Genomic DNA, 18558 nt, shown 5'->3' on the forward strand with positions numbered 1-18558 from the left:
GAAGCAAGAGGGCAAGAAGAAGGAGCCCTCATGGAGGAAGGAAACAGGAAAGGGGTGTGTGGGCGGGGGGGGGTGGGTACTGGGAGGGAAGGAGTGGCAGCCCAGTAGCTTCAGCCGGCCTTGCATATGGACATTTCTGAAAGTGGATTTGGGACCCACGGGACCCACTGATGCCCGGCATGGTCTGTCTTCCTGTGTTTCAGGTACCAGGGAGTCTGCTTTTGTGTATGCCCTCTCCGCTGCAGCCATCAGCCACACCATTGCCAGAGCCTGCACCACCGGGGACCTCCCTGGCTGCTCCTGTGGTCCCATCCCAGGTGAGACACCTGGACCTGGGTATCGCTGGGGAGGATGTGCTGACAACCTCAACTATGGTCTTGTCATGGGGTCCAAATTTTCAGATGCTCCCATGAAGATGAAAAAATCAGGATCACAAGCCAATAAGCTGATGCATCTGCACAACAGTGAAGTAGGGAGACAGGTAACCAATCCAAGAGAGTTATTGTCATTATGCAAACATCGTCCGGGGTTTGTGAGGGATGGCAGCCTTGGAGCTCATTATGAGTCAACAGTGGGGTGGTCCTGTGCTCAGAGAGGCCCCCTTGATCACTCTGGGCAGATGTGGCCCTGCCAAGGGGCCAGTGGAGGTGGCTAGCTCAGGTGACAGATTCTGGGTGCCCAGAAGAGAACAGGGAGGAAGACCAGACAGACCTGGCCCATAGATACACCCTCCCCCAGCATGAGGTTCTCTCCCTCGCACAGCTCCCAGGCACTTTGGTGGGGCTTGTGCAGACAGCCTCCTGAGATGGGCATCATAAAGTCTCAGGAACCACAGATTATGGAACCAGGAGCCAAGCACTGCCCAACTTGCCCCAACTTGCCCGAGGAGGAAGAGGCAGCTGCAGCAGCTGTCTTGCAGTCTCCATCACTGCAGCAGTATCACTGTGGTCCTGGTCCTGCAGCCGCCTCCTGGAACCCACTGTGGACATGTAGTATCCCTCTTAACATGCCTTAGAAGGGAAGGGGGAAACAGGCTTGTGGGCAAAGCAGGACAGTCACACTTAACTTCAGAATCCTTCTGTTGCTATTTCTGCAGGCCCTGAAAGCATCACTGGAAATGAAATGCAAGTGTCACGGTGTCTCTGGCTCCTGCTCTATCAAGACTTGCTGGAGGGGGCTCCAGGAGCTGAGAGACATTGCTCAGGACTTAAAAAACAAGTACCTTTCAGCGACAAAGGTGGTGCATCGCCCCATGGGAACCCGCAAGCATCTCGTCCCCAAGGATCTTGATATCCGCCCAGTAAAAGAGACTGAGTTGGTTTACCTGCAAAGTTCCCCAGATTTCTGCATGAAGAATGAGAAAGTGGGATCACATGGTACTCAAGACAGGTAAATACCTTCCTGGCAGAATGTCTGTCTTTCCTAATGTCTCTTAGCTAGTTAGCTGGCAACCTTCAGTCTCGAAAGACTCTGGTATGGTGGTAGTGGAACAGCGTCTAGTGTGGCTGAAAAGGCCAATCCGGGAATGACAATCCCTTCCACACCGGGAGCAAGTACAGTCTGTCCCTGGTCTGTCTCCCTGGCTATGGGCCTTCCTTCTTTGCCTCTTAGCCTCAGACAGCTGGCCAAGTGTCTCTTCAAACTGGGAAAGGCCATGCTGCACAGCCTGCCTCCAAGCGGGACGCTCAGAGGCCAGGGTTTCCCACCTGTTGAGGTCCACTCCTAAGGCCTTCAGATCCCTCTTGCAGATGTCCTTGTATCGCAGCTGTGGTCTACCTGTAGGGCGCTTTCCTTGCACGAGTTCACCATAGAGGAGATCCTTTGGGATCCGGCCATCATCCATTCTCACAACATGACCGAGCCAACGCAGGCGTCTCTGTTTCAGCAGTGCATACATGCTAGGGATTCCAGCACGTTCCAGGACTGTGTTGTTAGGAACTTTGTCCTGCCAGGTGATGCCGAGAATATCACTAGCTAGTAGCCCCTTTAAATACGCATCGGTGTATACAAATCAGTCACCTTCACCTTTGGGCGTCCAAGAGATGCCCAAAAGACTGGTGTCTGAAACACCTTGGATTCTGAGAACGGGTTCCCAGTGTTTTGTAGATCCCTTTTGCTTGACACATGGGACTCAGCTGTCAGGTCCACTTTGACCCCACACTGCTGCACCTCCTCCTCAATTAAATGGTGTTTTCTTAGTCTCCTCCTTGCCATCTTTGAGGCATCTCAACCTATGCCATCTTTGAGGCATCTCAACCTATGCCTGCGGCCAGACAAAAGGATTCATGTTTGGGGGCTAGAGGTCCCAAAGCAACCCTCCATCTGGCCTGGAGACAGCCTAACCCCACTTAAGTCCAAAGTGTTTGGGGTTTGTGCAAAGCCATCATCCCAGCATCCCTGGACACATATTTATTTGTTCTGTGGAAGTCATATCCTGGTTAAATTCCCAGTCAGATTTCTGCCTTTCAGAAATGTCCAGTTGAACACAACCACATTCCTAACCATCCTCTTCTTTTCCTTCTTTCTTTCTTGTTGTCATCTTGAATCGCTTCCTTGAGCAGTCAGGCAAAACTGCATTGAGCAGTCAGGCAAGACAGTAAAGCATTGCTGTCTTGTATCCCAAAGTTATTTGCTTGGCTGATTCTTTTCATTTTAAGGGAAGTGTGAAGGAGGTAGGACAGGAGGATGCCCTTGGCTATCCATGGGGTGACCATGATAGGCCATGTGGAACCCTATGCTTATCTATTCAAAATTAAGTCCCTTAACTGTTACCCTGCACATGCCTGATCTTGTCTGATCTTGGAAGCTAAGCAGGGTCAGGCCTGGTTAGTACTTGGATGGGAGACTGCCTGGGATTACCAGGTGCTGTAGGCTTATACCATAGTCTTTCGAGACTGAAGGTTGCCAACCAATTAAGTCAAGTCCCTGCGGTTTACTCCCAGGAAATGTTATTAAAATTGCAGCCCAAATCTCCTTTTTCTAGCTTTGTAGCATCAGTCAGTTTTTGGGAGCACTCAGAACCTTTAGGCATTGGGGGGAGGATATTTGCCTTGGGACCACAGCCAGCCTTGCCATGAAATGACCTGAAATGGTCACATGGAGTGACACCTTTGAGCACCCTTAGACAGATGGGGAATGAACAAGCCTCAGCCCATCTACCTACCACCCTCTGCAAACTGTTGCTCCACCGAGTGCTCCAATCCCAACTAGTCTCAATGAGTCAGAACATGTTTGTAGCAGCAGCACTAATGGAAGGGAGCCACTGCATCTGCAGATTCTTGTTTCGGGGTCCTTGTCCCCAAAACAAATAAGGATTCCAAATCTCCCAAGTGCTATTGAGATTGGCTGGCTGGCTGGCTGGCTGGATGGATCAGCTTTTTAATAATGAAAACATATTGAATAACAGCACAGAAGACATTGTCTTGCACACCCCTACAACCTAATGAAGGGGAAACAAAGGCTTGTGACTGGGATCCAGCAGTGAGTCAGTGATATGCTTCTGATCCGAACCTCTGAAGGAAATAGTTCTGAACTAGATGGACTGATGAACTGCCTTGGTTTCAGGTAGCTTTGCAGGAGAGGGAAAAATACCTTTCCAGCCAGGAGTCGAAGGATATATATAATGTGTGTGTGTGTGAATGTATATAAAAATCTAGTTCACACCTCCCACACATAAAGAGTGTAATGTTCATATGGAAATGGTCCAAATAGCTTCATGAGTCCCCGAGGCGTTCTTAATATTTCATGCCATTTAAACTTCCACTTTCAGAAGGTTTTGCCATTGCCTCTAAAACAGATCCATTTTCCTTAAAGCACTTGAAGTGATTTCAGATTATGTCCTAAAGTATGCTTCTTCTTCTCTCTCTCTCTCTCTCTCTCTCTCTCTCTCTCTCCCCCCCTACAGCCCACCCCCCATTTTGTGATGCTTCCATGTTTTCTCCATTTACTCTCATTTTTGGCTAGCAGAATAAAAGGGTTTTTCCTTTCTAGTTGCCTGCAAATGGGTCTCTGAGGATTGCCAAATGGGAAGTGTTGGACCTGCACTGCAGCCAGGGCATGGTCTTTTAAGTTCTGCCCCACCCTTCCTCGCTATCCCACTTTCAACCACTTCTGTGAACACTAATGGATTAACTAGTGGTATTAGTGGTTTTACAGCTTCAGCACAGACTTAAAATAGCCTCCAGATGAACTGGGATGAATCATCAACACTCTCTAAGATGTATTCAGGTTTTTTTTTTATGCAGTTGGCTATGGGTATAGGGCGGGGAAGGGGAGAGTTTGCCCTATAGTCCAGGACCTGTTACTGTTTGCTCTCCATTTGTTTTCTTTCTTTTTCTCCCTGCAAAATCTTTTACATCACTGAAGAGTTTTGTACATCTGTCCAAGACAGAAAAGACTACTGAGGTGCATCCTGTAGGGCAGCGATTTTCAACTGGTGTGCTGCAGAAAATTGGTGTTCCATGAAAGGTCCACAGGTGTGCCAAGGGCAAAAGGAGCACAGCAGATGAAAATAGCTGAAAAAACTCTTCTGGGTTCTGCAGCTTTGTTTCTAGATCATCATGTTGGCAACCTTCAGTCTCGAAAGACTCTGGTATCACACTCTGAATGGTGGTTCTGGAACAGCGTCTAGTGTGGCTGAAAAGGCCGATTCGGGAGTGACAATCCCTTCCACACTGGGAGCAAGTGCAGTCTGTCCCTGGTCTGTCTCCCTGGCTATGGGCTTTCCTTCTTTGCCTCTTAGCCTCAGACTGTTGGCCAAGTGTCTCTTCAAACTGGGAAAGGCCATGCTGCACAGCCTGCCTCCAAGCGGGCCGCTCAGAGGCCAGGGTTTCCCACCTGTTGAGGTCCACTCCTAAGGCCTTCAGATCCCTCTTGCAGATGTCCTTGTATCGCAGCTGTGGTCTACCTGTAGGGCGCTTTCCTTGCACGAGTTCCTTGTACGAGTTCTAGATCAGCTGCCTGTAGTAATGAATTGTCTGTTCCTCTTCCTCTGCTGACAGTCGGCGGAAGAAGAGGGACACACAATTTGTTACTGCAGACAGTTGTCCTAAAAACAGAGCTGTAGAACCAAGAAGAGTCTCCCAGAAGCCGGAAGTGACATCATAAGAGGAGAAGACCACCGAGCAGCCATTTTCAACCACTGTGCCATGACACACTGGTGTGCCGTGAGTGGTCCATAGATGTGCCACAGGAATTTGGGGGAAGGTCATTTATTAATAGGGCCAATGGGAGATGTGAGCCTCCAGTGGTAACATGGTGTGCCTTGTCAATTGTCAAAAACGTGATGGTGTGCCTTGACCATTTGAGTGCCTTGTCAGTGTGCCATGAGAAGAAAAAGGTTGAAAATCACTTCCCTAGGGGGAGAGGCTGTGGGGGGTAGAGTCCCTTCTTCTGCCCCCCTTAGTCACGGTCTGACCGTGGCTTTCTTGTTCATGTCTGCTATTGAACAGATCCCTCCAAACCTCAGCCAGTGGGCCGGATCCAGGGTTTGTGCTGAATTAAGCTCTCCACTCTGTGAGCATAGCTTACCGTTCCAACGTGTCGCAGCTCTTTGTGACCCCAGATCAGGATGACACAATGCTCCTGTCAGTTGCATCTGCCCAGAAATCCAGGTGCAATGCCCACTAGGGCATTGTGTCGTCCCAATCTGAGAACACAAAGAGTCATGGTGCACAAGAACGGTAAGCACCAGTGACACAGGGGAAGGCATTCCCAGCTGCTATTGAATAAAAGCAATAAACAGAGATGCCTGCGTTGGCTCGGTCATGTCGTGAGAATGGATGATGGCCGGATCCCAAAGGATCTCCTCTATGGAGAATTCGTGCAAGGAAAGCGCCCTACGGGTAGACTACAGCTGCGATACAAGGACATCTGCAAGAGGGATCTGAAGGCCTTAGGGATGGACCTCAACAAGTGGGAAACCCTGGCCTCTGAGCGGCCCGCTTGGAGGCAGGCTGTGCAGCATGGCCTTTCCCAGTTTGAAGAGACACTTGGCCAGCAGACTGAGGCAAAGAAGGAAGGCCCATAGCCAGGGGGACAGACTACACTTGCTCCCAGTGTGGAAGGGATTGTCACTCCCGAATCGGCCTTTTCAGCCACACTAGACGCTGTTCCAGAACCACCATTCAGAGCGCGACACCAGAGTCTTTCGAGACTGAAGGTTGCCAACAACAACATGATGATGATTGAATAAAATCAGACACGAGAGTGAGCGAGCAAGCAGGTGTGTTTGTGGGTGCTTGTGGTTCACAGGTTGTTGTGTGAACGGGACCTCTTTCTTTCTGTGCGTCTGGGTGCCCAGTCACAACTGAAACCCCAGTGCAGTGGACCCCTTTTCCAGAATCAGAGTTCAAGATAGTGCCTATCAGTAGACGGCTACATGTTGTAGCTCCTGCCAGTGCCAACACTCGTAATAGCAAAAGGTACCGTTTAGTAAGACTTCTTCTTTTAAGTCCAAATGAATGAGATTCTAAATCAGGATTCACTGAAAGGGTCCCCAAAGGAATGGGTTTAAACGGACCAGCAACAAAAAACAATAGAGCCCTGTTGTGTTTCTACGCACACCCCAACAAAATGTCCACGCCTCTTGATTCTATCTTTACTTCAGTTCTTTCATTTTAAAAAGTCTTCTCTTAAAAGGAAAAAGGAAAAAAAAGATTTTGATCTATAAAAGATTGCTTTGCTTTCTGCAGAATTCCTTGGAAAGATGTTTATGGGTGAAATATTCAGGGATAGATTTGCCAGAAACACGTAATACAGACCTAATTTTGAAAGAGTGGCTCAGATTTGTAACAGTCAGGAAAGACTGATAAGCTTTCTGCCAAATCCATTAGCAGGCAGACTCGCATGTTTTGCTGCCCATGAGTGGAAATGGGGCCTGCCGGGTCCAGTCTCTCTAGGATGGCCATCTGGTTGTCAGTTAAGCCAGAGTTTGTCACTTTCTGTGGTTTGCATTGATGCCTGGAGAAAAGGCAACAGATGTCTATTCCATCCTGGGACAGTGAGACAAAAAGAAGTGGACACGGTCCTGTGGGATGTTGAAATTACGGGATGTTGAAATCCATTACGGGGTACAAGCCATGATGTGTATGCGCAACCTCCTGATTTTAGAAATGGGCTATGTCAGAATGTCAGATGCAAGGGAGGGCACCAGGATGCAGGTGTCTTGTTATCTGGTGTGCTCCTTGGGGCATTTGGTGGGCCGCTGTGAGATACAGGAAGCTGGACTAGATGGGCCTATGGCCTGATCCAGTGGGGCTGTTCTTATGTTCTTATGAAAAGAATGGGAGCACTACTGAACCCTCACTCAGCTCCCATTCATTTGAGCAGGTCTTGCAGAGGAGAACATCCCAGTTAGTCATTTGCAGTGGTTCTGAAAACACAAACACACCCTTTGTGTCCGATCATGATTTCTAAGGGCTAGAGCAGTTGTAACAACTGTCTTCATGTGGTCAGCAGTCTTGCGCACAGTGCCGACTTTTGTTTATCAAAGTGCTCAGTCTGCATTTAGAGATGGCTACAATGTCTTCGTGACATCATACATCCCCCATATGGCGGCTGTAATGCGTGAAGCTATCTTGAAGAACTGCTTGTGGCCTCAGGTTCAGTCCCCACTTAAAAAGATCTTGGGTGGTGGGAAAGACCCAGAACTTAAGAGCTTACAGAGCCAATAATAGTGGGTTGGATGGACTGCTGGTTTGACTCCATCTGAGGTGGCTTCATGTACTCATGCAGAGCCTGGAGCCCTGTTTAACCCAATGTCTTTGGAATGCAGCAGGGCAATTGAGTCGGCTTCCCAGGTATGTTGGAAAGCTGAATATTAGAAAGAAAAAAGAAAGATGAAGGAAGGGAAAAGAAAAGGGGGTGAAACCTTGCTAACTGGGCACTTTCTAAAGTGATGTTTCCTTGTACTTAACGTGGGAGATCAACTGTCCCACCAAAGCATGACGTCTTTCCCAGTGGCTTTTGCCGGTGTCTTTTCTGCACCTCTTTATAGACTGGGAGCCCTTTGGGGTCTGGGGATCCTTAGTTGATTGATTTTGCTATGTAAACTGCTTTGTGAACTATTTTTTTGTTCACAAAGTGAACAAAAGTGGTGTATAAATGCTCTTAGCAATAAGAATGTGGGAAATCCCTGCATCCTAGTCATTGCTGCAAATGTTTGACCTCTTAAAAAGCAAACCAGGGCTAATTCTGGAAGTGTTCAGTTGCCTACAATTGTATAGAGAGCTGCATCATCCACTGTAGGGCTCCATTTCCCACAGCAGGTGGGTGGATTGGCAACCCCCGTAGGATTCTGCCACTTTGGCCTTCTATAATTCTCCAGTTAGGCTCCTTTCATTCCTTCCCCTAAGTGTGAATTCCTGAAGGGGACCGAGTGACTGAAACTGCTGAGTTCAGCAAAAAAATGTGGGCATGAGGTTGTTGGAAGTGTTTTGGGAGAAGCTGGGGACTCATTCTCAGTGATCCTGGGGCCATGTTGGAAAATGAACCTGGTTTCGTTTACGCTTTATTATTATTTTTCTTTTTAACAAAAAAAAAAAAAATGTTGAAACTGGAACCAGGCATGAACTAAAGTCCAGAACTTGAAACACACCCAAGCTTTGGGGAGCATTCAAATTCCAAAAAGTAACTGGAGTTCTTGCGAACAGGTTCTGCTCTCTTGGATTCTACCAAAATCATCCCTGATCTGTAAACATTCACATTGTACAAGCCTAGATTGAGAGCCAGTCATTTACGTTGCATTTAATGGGTGTCTGTCTTGAGAATGTGGTTTGTGATGGGCCAGCAAGCAGAGATGGATGGCTCCCATCTTACGGTTATCTCTGCCACAGCCTTGTTAAGCCAGAGAAAAATGATCTGGGGAGGAAAATAAATCTCGGCAGAAATTGAGTAATGAAGAAGCTCTGTAGATTTATGGGTATTAATAATTAATGCCTATTTACCCGAGAGAAAGCTGGTTTCTCCTCAGATTGCGGATGGAACTTCCTTGTAAGGAGAAACTCATTTTTTGAACAAGGCCATTCAGTTTAAGATCCCCCCCCCCAAAAAAAAAACCCTGACTTCTTCCTGGAAGATTCATACTACATTATTATAATGTGGGACCAGATTAGAAAGCAATTTCTGAGAAGAAGGAGGGTTAGGAAAGAGAACAGAGAGGGACACTCGGTTGAAAGGGGACTGTTTCTAAATCATTTCACGGGCAATCAGAACATCAATATCAACCATTTGGACAGGCATCCCCTTTAGATTAGAGAGCTGTGAGCTGGATGTGCAAAGGAACTGCAAGCTTTTTTCTACTGAGACAATGGCTGCATTCCTCTTTTTTTTTAAACTAGTTTGCCATTGGGTGCACAAGCAACCACAAACTCATATAGTCCCTTCTCCATGCATGAGAGGAGAAGGTGAGAAGTTTCTACCTGTAGTTTAGTGGCGTAGCTAGAGGGGGTGCAAAGCACTAAGTTTTGCAGGGAGCCTCACTATGGCATGCAAGTAGCCCATCCCCTTCGGAGCCATTCCTGGCAGTGGGAGTAAAACGGAGGTGGAAGCAGGATGCTAGACTTCATGGGGATGATCCACTGGGGTTCTTATGGTCAGCATATCACTTGATCCTTCAAGACCTTTTTAGCCTGCCGGGGTTCCTAGGCACTTTGCTCTTATTGGGAAAAAAATGTCGAAGGGGAAAGGGTGCAGAGGAGAAGCGGTAACTGGGGAGGCATTAAACACCTCTCAGGCCTGCTGCTTTCTTGCTCCAGAAGTGTCCTCCCCCTGCGCTTCTTAAGAGAATTCTCAAGGGGTTGGTCCAAAAAGCAGTTCACCCATTTACTAAACCCTTCAGTCCTCCCTTACACCTATATAGGCCTATGAACCTTTGCTCCAAATATTTATCTTCTTGACTAATTTGTGTAGGAGGGATTGTGCTTCCTGCTGGAGGCCGTCCTGGCTCCTAGGGGTGTGTGTATAACAACGCCTTCAGCCTAATGCTAGACAAACACACAGCATGTGGCCGCAAACCGTGGGCTCTGGGCCTTGGCTTGCGCAGCGCTTGCAAAGAATGCCTCGGTGCGCTTTCCAGAGATCTGTAAATATTTACATGTATCTCGCTCCCTGCACAAAAAAAGTGGGTGATGAGAAGGTAGGCTTAAGCGAGAGGGGGGAAAAGTTGAATCTGGAGAGGAACTCCAGTCTGAAATAACAAACAGGAGACCAGGCTGAGTCAGAAATAAATAAAGGACAGCAGAAGAACACGATCTCAGCACTTCATTAATCCCATAACTTCTCATAAAGCATTACCTCATGAGGAATTTCATATAAATCTTTTTGGACTCATTTCCACCCATTAACAGAGTGGCCTGCGGTACAGTCCAGCTCTCTTTCCCCCCCACCCACCCCCCGCTTTCCTCTCTTCCTCCTCTTCACCAACCTGATCTGCTGTTAAATTATTGCCGAGTCCAAAGCAAGCAACTGCCAGGCGATTTTGGACGAGGTGTCCAAGGCATTTCTCGGAGAAATAGAACTTTCCCACTGTCGTCAGCTCTTGACCATGCACAGGGACCTGTTGGCATAAGAACAGCCAGGCTGGATCAGGCCATAGACCCATCTAGCCCAGCTTCCTGTCTCTCAGAGTGGCCCACCAAATGCCCCAAGGAGCACACCAGATAACAAGAGACCTGCAAGGCTTCCTGGGAACATAAGAACAGCCCCACTGGATCAGGCCACAGGCCCATCTAGTCCAGCTTCCTGTATCTCACAGCAGCCCACCAAATGCCCCAGGGAGCACAGCGGATGACAAGAGACCTGCAAGGCCTCCTGGGAATTGTAGTTAAGAACATAAGAACAGCCCCACTGGATCAGGCCATAGGCCCAGCTAGTCCAGCATCCTGTTTCTCATAGTGGCCCACCAAATGCCCCAGGGAGCACACCAGATAACAAGAGACCTGCAAGGCCTCCTGGGAATTGTAGTTAAGAACATAAGAACAGCCCCACTGGCTCAGGCCATAGGCCCATCTAGTCCAGCTTCCTGTATCTCACAGCGGCCCACCAAATGCCCCAGGGAGCACACCAGATAACAAGAGACCTGCAAGGCTTCCTGGGAATTGTAGTTAAGAACCTAAGAACAGCCCCACTGGATCAGGCCATAGGCCCATCTAGTCCAGCTTCCTGTATCTCACAGTGGCCCACCAAATGCCCCAGGGAGCACACCAGATAACAAGAGACCTGCAAGGCCTCCTGGGAATTGTAGTTAAGAACATAAGAACAGCCCCACTGGATCAGGCCATAGGCCCAGCTAGTCCAGCATCCTGTTTCTCATAGTGGCCCACCAAATGCCCCAGGGAGCACACCAGATAACAAGAGACCTGCAAGGCCTCCTGGGAATTGTAGTTAAGAACATAAGAACAGCCCCACTGGCTCAGGCCATAGGCCCATCTAGTCCAGCTTCCTGTATCTCACAGCGGCCCACCAAATGCCCCAGGGAGCACACCAGATAACAAGAGACCTGCAAGGCTTCCTGGGAATTGTAGTTAAGAACATAAGAACAGCCCCACTGGATCAGGCCATAGGCCCAGCTAGTCCAGCTTCCTGTTTCTCATAGTGGCCCACCAAATGCCCCAGGGAACACACAAGACAGCAAGAGACCTGCATGCTGGTGCCCTCGGAAGGCTCCCTGAGCAAGCCACCCAACCAGCAGCATAGCCAGAAGGAGATGGTACCACAGGGTGGGTCTTGGCTCCTGACTTTGGGTACCTTCCAAGACCCTCACAGCCCCACCTCCTGTACTAGCAGGTGTTGCCAGACACTTTTCACAAGTGGCCCCATGTACAGTGTGTTATAGTCATCGACAATCGTTGATGTCGATGACTACTCTACTCAGACTTGCACTAGCTAAACAGCACAGGTCTGCATGGATCTGTGCCAGTCAAATGCCAGAGAAGACCCAGAGAAAAGGCAAATGCCTCCATTTTGCCCCCCCTGCCCAGAATGGCTCGGAAGGAGAAGGGCTTTTTGCATGCCACAGTGAGGCTCCCTACAAAACCTAGTGCTTTCCACCGTCTCCAGTACACCACTGGTGCCAGTGGAGAGCTTGTGGAGACATTGGGCAGTAACTGCTCAGAAATAATTGCATTGAGTTCAATGGGACTTCCTCCCAGGTCGCTGTATGTAGGACTGTGTTATGGGCTGAGTCATCCAGCATTCTAGTCATGGGCGCTTGGCTCATGTGTTATTTCTCTCTTCCAGGCAATGCAACAAAACCTCCAACGGCAGCGACAGCTGCGACCTGATGTGCTGCGGCCGCGGCTACAACCCCTACATGGACAAGGTGGTGGAGCGGTGCCACTGCAAGTACCACTGGTGCTGTTACGTCACCTGCAAAAAATGTGAGCGAACTGTTGAGAAATACGTGTGCAAATGAGGGCCAGCCGCCCGCGGCTCTCCTTGCTGTGCCCAGGAGCCGAGAAATCCACGCCGTGCGCTCTGCCACGCGCATTTCGGACAGGAGAAAATCTTTCCCACACATGACCATCTTGGCCTGCAAAGACAGTCGAGGCTGAAAGCTGCTGTGGCATTTGAATGGTGACTTCAGAACCTTTTACTCTTCTCAGTAACAAGCCTTGAAAAAGCAAGAGCTGAAAAATCCGTTCAACAGGGTTGCTGCTGTTGAGGACACAGACCAAAAGAACCAAACCGTGTCTTGTAGTTGCCGACTGACGCTCGGCTTTTGTGATAGCCAGTGATCAAGTGCCTTCAATGAGCTACTGCGGGATAGGGTGGGGCATTTTCTTGGGGGAGGGGGAATAAGAATGCATGAAAATAATACAGGAAGGCATTTGTCCTTATGTTGTAAAGCAACAGATGCAACCTCCCAGAGAGAAGTCTGACATTCATCTCTGACCAAGGAAATGCTTCGTTGTTTTCTTTTCAGCAGTGGTTTGCGTTCTCTTTTCTCCCCTGCCCCCCCCTTAACAAGAAGTTTCTTTTTTAGATGGGTGTGTGGGCAGCAGGAGACCAAGGAAGACATATTCTCATAGTCTTTGCCCCTTCCCAATCAATCAATCAATCAATTTATTGATACAGTCAAAGTCCAGCACAGACAAAACACTGCAGTACAAAAGCACCATTGCTTCCCAAAAAATATGGTCCTTTCATTCCTTGAGAGTTGAATCTGCTGCTCTGGTCAGCCACTGGTTTAGCCAGATATCTGCTTTGAACAGTGAGTAAGCAGAAGAGGAGGGGGGTTTAGAGCTCCAAATCGCTGCTGCTTCCCAGTGACCTGCCAATCAGTTCCTTTGATGAGGCTGTTGCTCCCTCCCGCATCCCATTTGAAGACCCAGGAACCACCACACCAGGGGTTGGGCTTAGCCCAGGCATCACTAGTTCCAACTGGTTCCAAGTCTGTGGCAAACCGCAGTCCTGCTGCACTTATGTTTAACAGAGGTTGCAACCTGGGTGGCCTTGGGTTGGTCCTCGTGGCTGTGTTCTGGCCCTGAGCCAGCCACTCCTTGCTGGCAGCTCAACCCATCTCTAGGAGAAGGGCTGCAGCTCAGTGGCAGGATGTCTGCTTTGCATCTAGAACGTCGCAGGTTCAATCCCTGGCGTCTCCAGGCACGACCGGAAAAGGCTTTTGCCTGAAATCCTGGACAGTCGGTGCCAGCCAGTGGAGATGAGCTAGACAGCTCAAAGGTTCATCTTGGCAAAGTTCAATTTGTGCCCCTCCATCCATCAGATCAGCTTGCCCAAGGCTGTAGCGGGGTATGTCTTTGCTGTTCCGGGTCTGGTGGGTGGACTTCACAGTGGGCGTATCTGGTTGGGCATGACTGCTGTGAACACATCCCAGCCTTCAAGGAATGACGTGTTGCTGTAGCAAGCAGTCTCTCAAGTCTAGTCCCAAAGTGTAACCAGCCCAGGACAATAGATTTGCTTGTTTACACCCAGAACACAAGCAGATCAAGAAGGAGAGAGGAGAGAACAAAATCACAAGTGCTCCATACAGGGTGCCTCATGCAGTGGCATAGCTAGAGGGGGCGCAAAGCACTAAGTTTTGCAGGGAGACGAATGCCTCCATTTTGTTCCCACCACCGGAATGGCCCAAAGGGGAGGGGAAGTGGCACTTGCATGCCGTGGTGAGGCTCCCTGCAGAACTTAGTGCTTCCCCTATAGCTATGCTACTGGCCTCATAGAGGGCCCATAAAGAAGAAGGGGGCTTACATTAGAAGGTCACTTCTGAATTGCACTGACTCATGACTGGGAAACTGCTTCACTCCCTCTCCTAGTCCAAGCACGCTACACCCTGTGGAAGGAAGGCAGTTGCGACTCCCTCTGAGATTTGTCTGTAGCTTTCTGGAGAGACTTATATTTATAGAACTGATGGGATGCAGAATGCCTGAAGCATTTGAAGAACCGTAGCATAGCCAGAGGGGGCAGCAGCACTAGAGGTACAGCAGACACCGCAATGTGAAGTGTAAGTGGCCCCTCTCGCTCACCATCGGAGCCATTTGCTGCCCCAAATGGCTCTGAAAGTGACTGGGATGGGCCGCTTATATGGCGTGTTATGGTGCCTGCTGTATTTACCGCACTGCCTCCCCTCTGGGTATGCTATTGTGAAGGACCAGATGTTTAGATGTACAGAAGTGCCACAGGGGAGGAATGCACGATAGATGAGGGCGTTTCGGATAGAGGATGGTTGGAGGCTCGTGGTGGTTCTGCTAGACCACTGGTTCCCAACCTATGGTTCGTGGACGCAGGTGGTCCGTGAGACCCTGACAAGTGGTCCATGAGGTCTTGGGGAGCAAAAATCACCTTTGATCACTTCTAGTGTCTCACTGAGCAAACAATCTCTGATGGACTACCTGATGGTTGTATGCGCAACCTCCTGATTTTAGAAATGGGCTATGTCAGAATGCCAGATGCAAGGGAGGGCACCAGGATGCAGGTCTCTTGTTATCTGGTGTGCTCCTTGGGGCATTTGGTGGGCTGCTGTGAGATACAGGAAGCTGGACTAGATGGGCCTATGGCCTGATCCAGTAGGGCTGTTCTTATGTACCAGAGAGGGCAAAGAGTGGACTGCCACAGCCACCGAAGTGTCAGCTGTGGCTGTGGGTGGTCCTTTTTAATAGTCCATGGGGGAGTGCTTGGGAGATGGACCTCCAGAGAGAGACCAGACCACGCGCAGCCACATGCGGTCCACAGCAATTCCAATTATTGCCTCAGTGGTCCGCAAGCTTCTAAGTGTTGGGAACCAGACCTATGTGGTTAGCAGAGGAGAGTAGCCAGCAGGGGTGTAAATAAATCCAACATCACATTGAAAGCTAGCTCATGAATGGTTGATATTTTTTTCCTAACTCTTGGATGTTCTTTTTAATGCGATGATGATACCATGAGCTTCACCATAGCCAATCCTGTAAGATATATACTGTACAGATAAAACTCACAGGTATGCCTACCTGTGTGTGTGTCTGTATATTCACACACACATGTACGTATGCTTTCTCGCCCCCCCCCAACAAAGCTACAGTCGAAGGAACAGGGATGCACGACTTCCAGACAAGGTGGGCCATGTTACTCAGACCTCGCCAGAGTATTGGTGTGAATGGTACAGTCGTGCCCAACATACCAGCACAGAACCACTAGCTGTTGTGGGTGTACATATTTTATTTTGTATGCGGAACATACAGAAATATTTATAAAGTATATCTCATGCTTTTCCCTCCCTCTATTTTACTTTATATAAATATATATTAATTATAAGCAAGCTTAACAATGCTACGAAATAAAGGCTAGGATTACACAAAGATCTGTAGCAAGACTGTTGTGGTTTTTCATGTGTGGCTTGGTTTCCTCGGACAAGACTTGGCAACCTGGTCCTAAAAGACACTGCATTTAGGCGGGCAAATATTTTAAATTAATTTGTTCAACAAATTAACACGCTAAAGCTTCCAGCCGTATCAGGAAAGCAGAAAGATATAGCATTGAGGGGGGAAGCAACGGCAAATATGAAAGAAAATTGAGAAAAGGTGAATATTTAAACAACCTTATATTCTTTCCAAGGGAAAAAATATACCAACATTAGTAGTTTCTACCCTATCGGCAAAACAGTCAAATGTTCAGTTTGTTCTACAGAATCCCAACCCCTCGAAATGGATTTTTTCTCTCCCTTGCAATGGCATAGCTAGAGGGGGGTGCAGAGCACCAAGTTTTGCAGGGAGCCTCACTACAGCATGCAAGTGGCCCCTCCCCGTTGGAGCCAGGCGTACACCTCTGTTTTGCTCCTCCTGCCTGGAATGGCTCTGAAGGGGAGGGGTCCCTTGCACCCATTGGTAGAAGCAGAAGGAAGAGATCACCTCTGCTGAAGATAGACTGGGCTATATATGAAGCAGGTTGTTTGCCTAGGGAAGATCCTCTTGCTTAGAAAACTTCTGCCAACCCTTTTGCTCCATGTTTAGGGCTGCCACTGCGGCAAGAGGCTTCCTTGCTCCCATGCCAATATTAGCAAGTCACCTGCTGTCGGGGCAACTCACAGAGTAGTGGCCAAGGCCTTACTCAGATGGCGCGCAAGAACTGTCAGGGTAAAGCCACCACAGGATTGGACCTAAGTAGACGTGTTTGAAAATGGTAAACCAGCCAATCGTGTTCAGTAAGACAGGTTGCAATCCGATCTTACTAATTGGAAACAAACACCTCACCATAAGTCCGCAATCTTATACGCACTTACCTGGAAGAAAGTTCCATCAAACACAGTGGAGCTTACTTCTGAGTAAACCTGCCTAAGCCAGCACTGTTAGGCTCTCCTTCAAAGAGTACTGCACTTGAGAAAAGGTCTGCTCATATGAAGAATGCACACGGTGTCATTGATCAAGTTTTGGTAAAATTAGGGCAGTTAAAAATCAAAACTATTGCAGCCATTGATTCGGAAACTTTTGTTTCTCATGCTCAATTTGCACATACATGTGCGCACAGAGCTCTCTGTATAAATCAATATATTGGCATGCAAGTGTTCAAAATACTGGATTAGAATTCTCAACCACACAAGTGCCTCAGGACGCCAGCTTCCAGTATTTTTGCAGGTAGAAGGTACAGAGCTATTGAAGCAATGACTCAGAGTAAACCCCTGGGATTCTAATTCGTTGGTTAGTAAATGTATATCAGCGCGAGGAGATGACAGAGTGCATTAAGTTAAAATAAACTTACATAAGTAAGTCGTTTGGGGGATAAATCTGGTTGGAAGTTTTCAAGAAAAGTTGCACAGCCATCTGTTAAAGATGGAGCATTTAACCTGGATAAGACAAGATTCTCCTTTCAGCTCCACCATTATACTTGGAAGCAAACCCCACTCATTTTTTTTGGACTTCCAAAAAAGCGCATTGAGGATCATACCATAAACCTGTTTTGGCAAAAGTTGGATGTCTGGGGCCAGGAAACCAGAACAATGCACTTTAGGGCCTCCAATTTCTTCCCTTGGAGATCAGTGCTCAAGGAAGCCACCAGAGAGGGTCTACCCATCCATGAAGCAGTGGATTGTGGGGGGGGGCACCCCTCTGTCCTTTCTCTCACCTCCAATGTTCCATCTCCTTTTCCCTCTCCCTGGATTGCAAAAGGAAGACCGGGACAGAGTGTCAAGGAAGTAAGGGGGAGAGGAGACTGGTGGACTAGCATCAGACGTGTGGGAGGAAGAGAGGCCGGCACATCACCAGGGAAGAGGGGCAGCATTTGATACCCTGCCTCAGGCTCCAAGAGATCTTGACCAGCCCTGCCACCGTATTGTGACAGGTCCCTTCAGTTCCCATCCTCTGTTTCTTTCTAATCCAGATGAAATGCATCCATCTGCAGCAATGCCCAGTGGCGTAGCTAGAGGGGGTGCACAGCACTAAGTTTTGCAGGTGCCTGAACATGCCATGCAAGCGGCCCCTCCTCTTCAGAGCCATTCTGGGTGGGGGGAGCAAAACGGAGGTATTCCAGAGGTGTTCCGCCACTGGCAATGCCATCCCGTGTTAAGGAGCCACATGTACAGGGGAGAAGAACAATGTGTGTGTCACAGTCCCTTCTTGGGAACTCTGAGAGGGCTTTAAAGAGTTATCTCATCTGATCTTGGAAGCTAAGCAGGGTCAGGCCTGGTTAGTACTTGGATGGGAGACCGCCTGGGAATACCGGGTGCTGTAGGCTTATACTATGATCTTGGAAGCTAAGCAGGGTCAGGCCAGGTTAGTACTTGGATGGGAGACCGCCTGGGAATACCAAGTGCTGTAGGCTTATACCATAGTCTTTCGAGACTGAAGGTTGCCAACCATCTGCCAACCAAGTGCCAGTCAATGAAAAGCTCAGTTTGCTGCCCTTGTGGTCTGCCTCACTCTGTGAAATGGCAGGACCCGCTCTGATTCCTTGCTACAAACACTGTCCCTATCCTAAAGTGGCATTTTTGGTACTACTGATGGCATCAATTTTAGACATAAGTCCAGCTTGAGTAAATCCCTTTCTGTTTCATAATATCCAGCACTGATTGCAACCGTCTCTGGTTGCCACCTCTCCAGGCCTCCTCCTTGTGCAATTTGGGTGCCTCAACTCACT

At 48.6% G+C, this 18558-nt stretch overlaps 1 protein-coding gene across 1 annotated transcript in view; it reads left to right on the forward strand.

Moving 5' to 3' along the window:
* The window catches only part of WNT11 (Wnt family member 11), a 55228-nt gene extending 42083 nt beyond the window's left edge, over positions 1 to 13145 (forward strand). Inside the window, exons 4-6 of the mRNA XM_066620259.1 lie at positions 204 to 481; positions 1097 to 1389; positions 12238 to 13145. Of these exons, the coding sequence (XP_066476356.1) occupies positions 204 to 481; positions 1097 to 1389; positions 12238 to 12412 (746 nt within the window). The 3' untranslated portion in view covers positions 12413 to 13145. The remainder of the gene's footprint in view (positions 1 to 203; positions 482 to 1096; positions 1390 to 12237) is intronic.
* Positions 13146 to 18558: the final 5413 nt, after the last annotated feature.

Source organism: Tiliqua scincoides, chromosome 3 (genome assembly GCF_035046505.1).
Source record: "Tiliqua scincoides isolate rTilSci1 chromosome 3, rTilSci1.hap2, whole genome shotgun sequence".
Classification (NCBI taxonomy): Eukaryota; Metazoa; Chordata; class Lepidosauria; order Squamata; family Scincidae; genus Tiliqua; species Tiliqua scincoides.